This window comes from Ursus maritimus, unplaced genomic scaffold, assembly GCF_017311325.1.
Source record: "Ursus maritimus isolate PB19 unplaced genomic scaffold, ASM1731132v1 scaffold_9, whole genome shotgun sequence".
Classification (NCBI taxonomy): Eukaryota; Metazoa; Chordata; class Mammalia; order Carnivora; family Ursidae; genus Ursus; species Ursus maritimus.
In genome coordinates, this window is record NW_024427107.1 from 80,243,012 (window position 1) to 80,250,420 (window position 7,409).

A 7,409-nucleotide genomic window follows, 5' to 3' on the forward strand; every position below is an offset into this window, starting at 1 on the left:
GTCAGAGCCAGATGCGAACAGCGGGTATCGGGTGTGGAAGGCCACGGCCCTGAGGGCCTTCTTGTGGTGCCTGGAGGGCAGGGGCTGGGTGAGGGCAGGGGAGGGCAGGGGAGGTCCTCCCGGCACCCGCACCCCCACTGCCACTCACCTCAGCACCCTGTACGGCTCACAGGAAAGGTCCAGGTCGAACCACACGAGCTTGCTGTCATAGCTGCCGCAAATGACATTGTCCCCTGGGGGCAGAGGGGGTGGTGGGGACCTGTGGGTGCACACCCCCCACGCCCACCTTCCCCGCGGGGTGCACACCCCCCCTCACCTGCGGGGTGCACTGCCAGGCTGGACACCCACTTGCAATTCGGTCTTAGCTTTTTGGTGAGCTCCTGGCGCAACAGGTGGTAAAGGCGGATGCTGCGCTGGGAAGCCACCAGCAGGAAGGGTCGCACAGGGTGGAAGGCCACCCGCTGCACCTGTCCGTGGCTGCGGCGGAAGGGGCTTTGGCTGCGGCGCCGGCTCAGCTGGTGGATCAGCACCTGCGTGTGGCCCGCGGCGGCCAGCACCACGGCCATGTAGTCCCCACGCCCGTGCCAGGTCACCTGTGTCACCGGCTGCAGGAGGCAATGCTGGCTCAGCTGGGCCCCCCCCCCTCCATCCCAACCCCACCCGCCAGCAGCCCCCACACCTTCCCGTGGCAGATGCGCAGCCGCAGGCCCCCCTGGCACTCCTCCCCTGAGGCCTCCAGCCAGCGGGCCGGCTGCACCGCGGGCTCCTCGGGCGGGACAAAGGCGCTCAGCAGCTGGTCCGTGCCGCTCACCACCAGCCGGTCCCCCAGGGCCGGGTTCAGGAGCAGCACTGAGTCCTCTCTGCGGGCCGGAGTGACACACAGCCCCTCAGGCTCAGGTCTGCACCCGCGGCCCCCAGCACCCCCCCAGGCTGCCCACTTACACTGCCACAGCCAGCAGGCAGATGGTGGGGTGAGGGTTCCAGGCAACGCTCCTCACCACACCCCCCACGGGCACGGTCCTCATGCAGCGGGCCGTGGCCACCTCCCAGAGCCGCACCGAGCCATCATCAGAGCCTGGACACAGCAAACAAGGCCTTCACCCCCTGGCCCCCCCGCCCAGCAGCCCCCCCAAGCTGGGAACCTCGAGCTCACCTGAAGCCAGCCACTGGCCCCCCGGGGAGACACTAAGGCAACGGACAAGGTCGCTGTGGCCTCTGTAGACCTACACAGGAGGGGCAGTAAGGAGACGGACACCCCCACTCAGGGGCTCCCCCCCACCTACCCACTTACTAGGGCCTGGCACGTGGGGAAAGGCTGCAGGTCCCGCGGCCGGGGCAGTTTCGGGATGAGGTCTTCGGGGTCCACGTTCACCTGGGACAGGAAAGCACGAGGTCACCCCGCCCCACGTCCTGTGCGCCACCCCCCCAGGCACACTGCCCCCCCGCCCCACGCACCCTCATCTTGCGCTGCCGTGGGCACAGATAGAGGTCGAGGCAGCGCTCGAAGCGCTCCTGGATGAAGCGGCCGTAGGCGGGCACGGCCCGCAGGCTCGGGAACTTGTGTGGCAGGAAGTTGAGCTTCCTGTCCCCCGGCTCCTGCTGCTCCCACGCCGGGCGCTGTGGAGATGGGGGTGAGCGGGGAGCCTGGGGCCAGGAACGGGGGCCCAGACCCCTACCCCAGTGCAAGGCCCACCTCCTCCTCGCTGGGCAGGTACTCGGGAGGTGGGTTGTAGGACTCCGCGTGGCCGGGCAGGGCCAGCTTGGGAGCGGGCACGTGCATCTTGTGCCGGCCCAGCACAGCGTCAGGGTCCTCCTGCGCCCAGAGGTCGTAGAAGCCAGGGGTGCGGTCCCGGGGCCGGCGAGGCTGGATCCAGCCCATCTTGATGGCGTGCACCATGCGAGAGACCTGTAAGGGCAGGGCAGGTCAGTGTGCGCGGGGACGCGGGAGTGGGACTCCGACCGCGGGCGGCGCCCACCTTCTCCTTCTCCACCAGGGACGGGATGAAGCTGCGCTTGTCGGCGGGTCGGTTGGTCACCGGGTGGATCATCGGGTCCCCGCTGAAGAAGTCCACGGCCGGCTGGGGGCACAAGTGGACATGTGGGCCAGGGCCCTGCAGCTGCCCCCCCGCACCCAGGGCGAGCTGCTGCCACCTACCTCGTACGGATCGAAGCTCCCGTCCCCAAACTGCCCCCTCTGCAGCCGCCGCACCAGGGCCACCTGCTCGTCCGTCAGCCGCACGTCGTGCCCCGTCATCCGGTCCTGCACCGTGCGCCTGGGGGGGCCGCCCGTCAGAGCCAAGCCCGAAGCCCCCCGCCCCCCGCACAGGCCCCGCCCCGAGCCTGCGCACCAGTAATCAGGGTTGTCCATTTTGTCCAGAAACTGGTCCAGCTCGTCACGGGTCCGCAGGGGCTTGTAGATGCGCCTGCCGTCCAGGTCGTAGCCCACGTGGGGGAAGTCATCGTACCACTCCAGGGGCACATTGCCCACCGTGTTCCGGATGTCCTGGGGCAGCAGGCCAGCGTGTTAGCATCGGGCACCCACCACGCCCACCCCTCCCTTCAAGCTCCCCCAGAGTCACAGGCAAGGGCGGGGGGGAACCAGCGAGAGCAAAGGGATGGGCCTCGAGGCTGGTGGGACGGGACCCGGGCACCCCGACACATGCCGCGCTGTGGAGATGGGGGTGAGCGGGGAGCCTGGGGCCAGGAACGGGGGCCCAGACCCCTACCCCAGTGCAAGGCCCACCTCCTCCTCGCTGGGCAGGTACTCGGGAGGTGGGTTGTAGGACTCCGCGTGGCCGGGCAGGGCCAGCTTGGGAGCGGGCACGTGCATCTTGTGCCGGCCCAGCACAGCGTCAGGGTCCTCCTGCGCCCAGAGGTCGTAGAAGCCAGGGGTGCGGTCCCGGGGCCGGCGAGGCTGGATCCAGCCCATCTTGATGGCGTGCACCATGCGAGAGACCTGTAAGGGCAGGGCAGGTCAGTGTGCGCGGGGACGCGGGAGTGGGACTCCGACCGCGGGCGGCGCCCACCTTCTCCTTCTCCACCAGGGACGGGATGAAGCTGCGCTTGTCGGCGGGTCGGTTGGTCACCGGGTGGATCATCGGGTCCCCGCTGAAGAAGTCCACGGCCGGCTGGGGGCACAAGTGGACATGTGGGCCAGGGCCCTGCAGCTGCCCCCCCGCACCCAGGGCGAGCTGCTGCCACCTACCTCGTACGGATCGAAGCTCCCGTCCCCAAACTGCCCCCTCTGCAGCCGCCGCACCAGGGCCACCTGCTCGTCCGTCAGCCGCACGTCGTGCCCCGTCATCCGGTCCTGCACCGTGCGCCTGGGGGGGCCGCCCGTCAGAGCCAAGCCCGAAGCCCCCCGCCCCCCGCACAGGCCCCGCCCCGAGCCTGCGCACCAGTAATCAGGGTTGTCCATTTTGTCCAGAAACTGGTCCAGCTCGTCACGGGTCCGCAGGGGCTTGTAGATGCGCCTGCCGTCCAGGTCGTAGCCCACGTGGGGGAAGTCATCGTACCACTCCAGGGGCACATTGCCCACCGTGTTCCGGATGTCCTGGGGCAGCAGGCCAGCGTGTTAGCATCGGGCACCCACCACGCCCACCCCTCCCTTCAAGCTCCCCCAGAGTCACAGGCAAGGGCGGGGGGGAACCAGCGAGAGCAAAGGGATGGGCCTCGAGGCTGGTGGGACGGGACCCGGGCACCCCGACACATGCCCTCTCCCTGGGGTGTGACGTGGCACGACGGCCAGTGCTGCCCCCCCACAACTGGCCCTCAGAGGCGCCGGAGCTGTACCTTCACATTTTCCACTGAAGTGGTGCCAACCCCAGAGCCTCCCCCCTGGATTCCTTGGCCAGGACTCTGGGCAGCCACAGACAAGGGTGACCTCATCGCCCATGGGCTCCCTCCCCTGGTGGGGGCCTTAGGCAAAAATGGGTAGCCACAGGCAGGGAGACCTCGTCACCATCGCAAGGGGGGAGAAGAAATGCCAGCGCTCTGGTCCTCCCAGGTCTGAGGTCTCCCAGCCCTCCCTGGTCCTGCCCCCCACCCCAGAGCAGCCACATTCCTGGACACACATTCCTGGTTGAGGCCCCTGCCAGCCACCACCCTCCCTCCGCCCAGCACAGAGACTGCTGCCCAGGCGGCCGCTTCCTGAACAGTGGCCACAGGGGGAGGGGCCCAGATGAGACAGCACAGCGGGGAGCCCGAGGGCCCCTTGGAGGAGCACAGGACCCCCTGGGCTCTGCCCATTTGCACCTGCCTGCCCCAGACCAGCCAACCTCCGTACTCCCAGCAAGCCCATCCTTCGGGGACGCACCCTGTGCCCCTGCCCTAACTTCTCTGCACGGGGTGGGGGGCCACCCCTGAATTGGACAGACCCTGGAGCACGCAACAAGGAAATGAGGAGGCTGCTCCAGAACAGGGTAGAGGCACGAGCTGGGGAAGAGCAGGGTCTCAGGCTGAGGGCGCAACTGGGGCCAGAGCTGGAGGGAGGCTGTACCACCCGGTGACCCCACACACAACTGGGGGCGGGGGGGCAGCCTTGGATGGTGGGGTGAACCACAGCCCCTCCAGGCTTTGTGCCCCCTCCCCACTCTGGCACAAAAGGCCCAAGTGTACACAGGAGAGGGAAAGACAGACAAACAGGGTGTGGCCCAGCACCAGCGCCAGGGCATCTGAGTTAACGTGCTCATGCCAGGGGAGAAGACCTGCCTGGGTCACGGGTCCCACTTGACCCGCCTGCCCCCTGCCGAGGCAGAGGGAGAGGGCTGCCCAGACCCCGTACCCCCCAGAAGGGGATTCCCACTTCCCCACAGCCCCCAGAGACAGCGAGATGCTCCAAGCTCCTTCAGCGTGGCGCGCGAAGGCAGAGGGACGAGGGCCCCTGCTCCGCGCGGCCTCCGGGGGCTGGGAGGCGGGGAGGAGGGCGGGCCGGCGCGGGGGAGGGGCCGCCGCCACTATAAAGGCCCGGTCCGCGGCCCCGCTCCAGCCCGGGACGCACACGTGCGCGCGGCGCCGCAGCCGCCACCGCGGGCCACCGAGACCCGCGCCTCCCCGGCCCCCGGGCGGCCGCGCGGCTGGCGGCATGCGCTGCGCAAGGCGGAGCTGACGGCGCGCCCGCCGGCCCCATGTCCTTCGCCATGCTGCGCTCCGCGCCGCCCGGCCGCTACCTGTACCCCGAGGTGAGCCCGCTGTCGGAGGACGAGGACCGCGGCAGTGAGAGCTCGGGCTCCGACGAGAAGCCCTGCCGCGTGCACGCAGCGCGCTGCGGCCTCCAGGGCACCCGGAGGCGGGCCGGGGGCAGGCGGGCGGGGGGCGGCGCCCCGGGGCCCGGGGGGCGGCCGGGCAGAGAGCCCCGGCAGCGGCACACGGCGAACGCGCGCGAGCGGGACCGCACCAACAGCGTGAACACGACGTTTTTCACGGCGCTGGCGCACGCCATACCCACGAGCCGCTGACCGCGCTTCCGATCGGTCGCGCCGGCTCCAGCTACATCTCGCACCTGGGCAACGTGCTGCTAGTTGGCGAGGCCTGCGGCGACGGGCAGCCGTGCCACTCGGGGCCTGCCTTCTTCCACGCCGCGCGCCCAGGCAGCCCCCCGCCGCCGCCCCCACCGCCCCCCACCCGCGACGGCGAGAACGCCCAGCCCAAACAGATCTGTACCTTCTGTCTCAGCAACCAGAGAAAGTTGGTGAGTGTCGCCCACGGGACATCCACGGAAAGAGACGGGTAGGATGTGGCGGCCTCTGCCTCCATATCACCCTAGCTACCCACACCTGCTGGGCAGAGAACGGGGCCAGAGGCAGCCAGAATACTCCAAGCAGCAAGCACTCCTGTACCCAGTGTGCCCTCGGAGTCCAGGGAGGGAGGAGCACAAGAAGGCCCAGCTGGAGCAGGCATGGCTGGGCCTTCCTTGGGCCTTCTCCCCTTGAGTCCCCAGGGACACAGGTGCCCATGGGGGACAGGGCCACCCAGGGCTCCGTGGGAGTCTGGAAGGCAGGGAAGACACCAAACTGGAAGAGGCTGGGGGACCAGACCAGGATTAGTTCAAGAAACTCTGCCCCCGCCCCGTCCCCAAAGGAAGGGGACTCCCCTGCCCCCCCCAATCTGTTTGCCCTGCCATAGCCCCTGCCACTGGCCTAAGGCCTATCGGGCACCTGCTAGCTCTCCCGTGGCCCTGGCCCACGCCCCTGGGGCTGCCCACTCAAACCCCCGGGGTGGCTGTGGGCTCTGCAGACGGGAGGCTGGTGGGAGATGTGGGGGCTGGGGGAGAGGGCCACGTTGCGGGAGCGCTGGCGGCTGTGATTTACAGCTCCCGCGTGCTTGGTGGCACCGGAAAAGCAGGGTGAGCAGGGAGAAAATGCGGCGCGGCTTTTCCCGATCCCCATTTCCTCTCCAGACAGCACGCGTGAGCTCCTGGGGCCTGAACATCTGGGAAATTTAATTTTACAATTTCGGCTGTGCAGCAGTGTGCTCTCCTCCCCAAACTGCATGGGGAAGCCGGGGTGAGCGCGGAAGGGGTGCTTTCAGCACCCGCCACCTGAGACAGCACCCAGTGGGGAAGCCCAGAGGCGCAGGCAGCAACTGGGTCTGTGGCCAGGCCCTGACACTGCCCCCTCCCCTCTGCAGAGCAAGGACCGAGACAGAAAGACTACGATTCGGAGTTAGAGGCGGACGCCGCTGGGCTATCCACAGAGAGCCCCCGTGGACCTGACTCAGGCACAGGCCTCCTGTGAGGGCGCCCAGCAAGCCAGCCCCGCCTCTGGCTACGGAGGGGCCAACGGACAGACAAGTGCTCAGGACTCTGCACTGCCCCAACAGGCCCAGGCCTACCGGAACCTTCTGCGCTGGCTTCCTACCTGGGTTTTCTTCTGGTCACTACGTGCTGGCATCTTGTGTCTTTGATATGATAATATAAAGTCTGGAAACTTTGTATAATTAAAAACGAAACAGTACTGCCCAACCGTGGAAGCACACTGTTGTCTTGAACGGTTCAGAATCCAGCCTGAGCCCAGCCCTCACGGCGCTCTCTCCGCGCTCTACTCTCCCCGAGCTCTGTCCTCCCATCTTCAGTCCCCCCAGGCCAGGGACACCAGTTCTCAGGGAAGGCCTCCACCCTCCAGGGGCTAGGCAGCCCCTTCCAGGCCTGAGGCAGAGTGAGGCCCCTCCTCCCAGCCTGGGGGCTGAAGGAGACCATGAGGGAGATGAGGGCAAGGCAAGAACAGAGGGAGCCCACTGCCATGCAGCAGGGGACTGGCCAGTTCGGCCTCCTCTCCAAGGGCCCGCCTGGCACCCAGGCGTCCCTGAAGGGGTGAGGAGGGCAGAACTCGCAGCACAATCATGCCAAGCCTCGGGGCCTCAGCCTTTGCCCAGAGACCCAAGAAGTGGATGCTTGCGGGGGGGGGGGGGGG

General features: G+C 68.3%; 2 protein-coding genes across 2 annotated transcripts in view; one reads left to right on the plus strand and one right to left on the minus strand.

The window, feature by feature from the left end:
• The window catches only part of BOP1 (BOP1 ribosomal biogenesis factor), a 28,803-nt gene that overhangs the window by 2,110 nt on the left and 19,284 nt on the right, over positions 1-7,409 (minus strand). The window contains exons 4-14 of the mRNA XM_040625890.1: positions 3,399-3,553; positions 3,206-3,323; positions 3,027-3,128; positions 2,744-2,956; positions 1,456-1,617; positions 1,292-1,372; positions 1,154-1,223; positions 943-1,075; positions 680-860; positions 317-605; positions 149-233 (exon numbers count right to left, since the gene is read on the minus strand). Coding sequence (XP_040481824.1) covers positions 149-233; positions 317-605; positions 680-860; positions 943-1,075; positions 1,154-1,223; positions 1,292-1,372; positions 1,456-1,617; positions 2,744-2,956; positions 3,027-3,128; positions 3,206-3,323; positions 3,399-3,553 — 1,589 coding nt within the window. The remainder of the gene's footprint in view (positions 1-148; positions 234-316; positions 606-679; positions 861-942; positions 1,076-1,153; positions 1,224-1,291; positions 1,373-1,455; positions 1,618-2,743; positions 2,957-3,026; positions 3,129-3,205; positions 3,324-3,398; positions 3,554-7,409) is intronic.
• Positions 5,114-7,348, plus strand: SCX (scleraxis bHLH transcription factor). The gene is given in 3 exon segments (XM_040625889.1): positions 5,114-5,448; positions 5,451-5,689; positions 6,628-7,348. Coding segments are annotated over 3 exon segments (600 nt in total). The 5' UTR covers positions 5,114-5,126; the 3' UTR covers positions 6,667-7,348.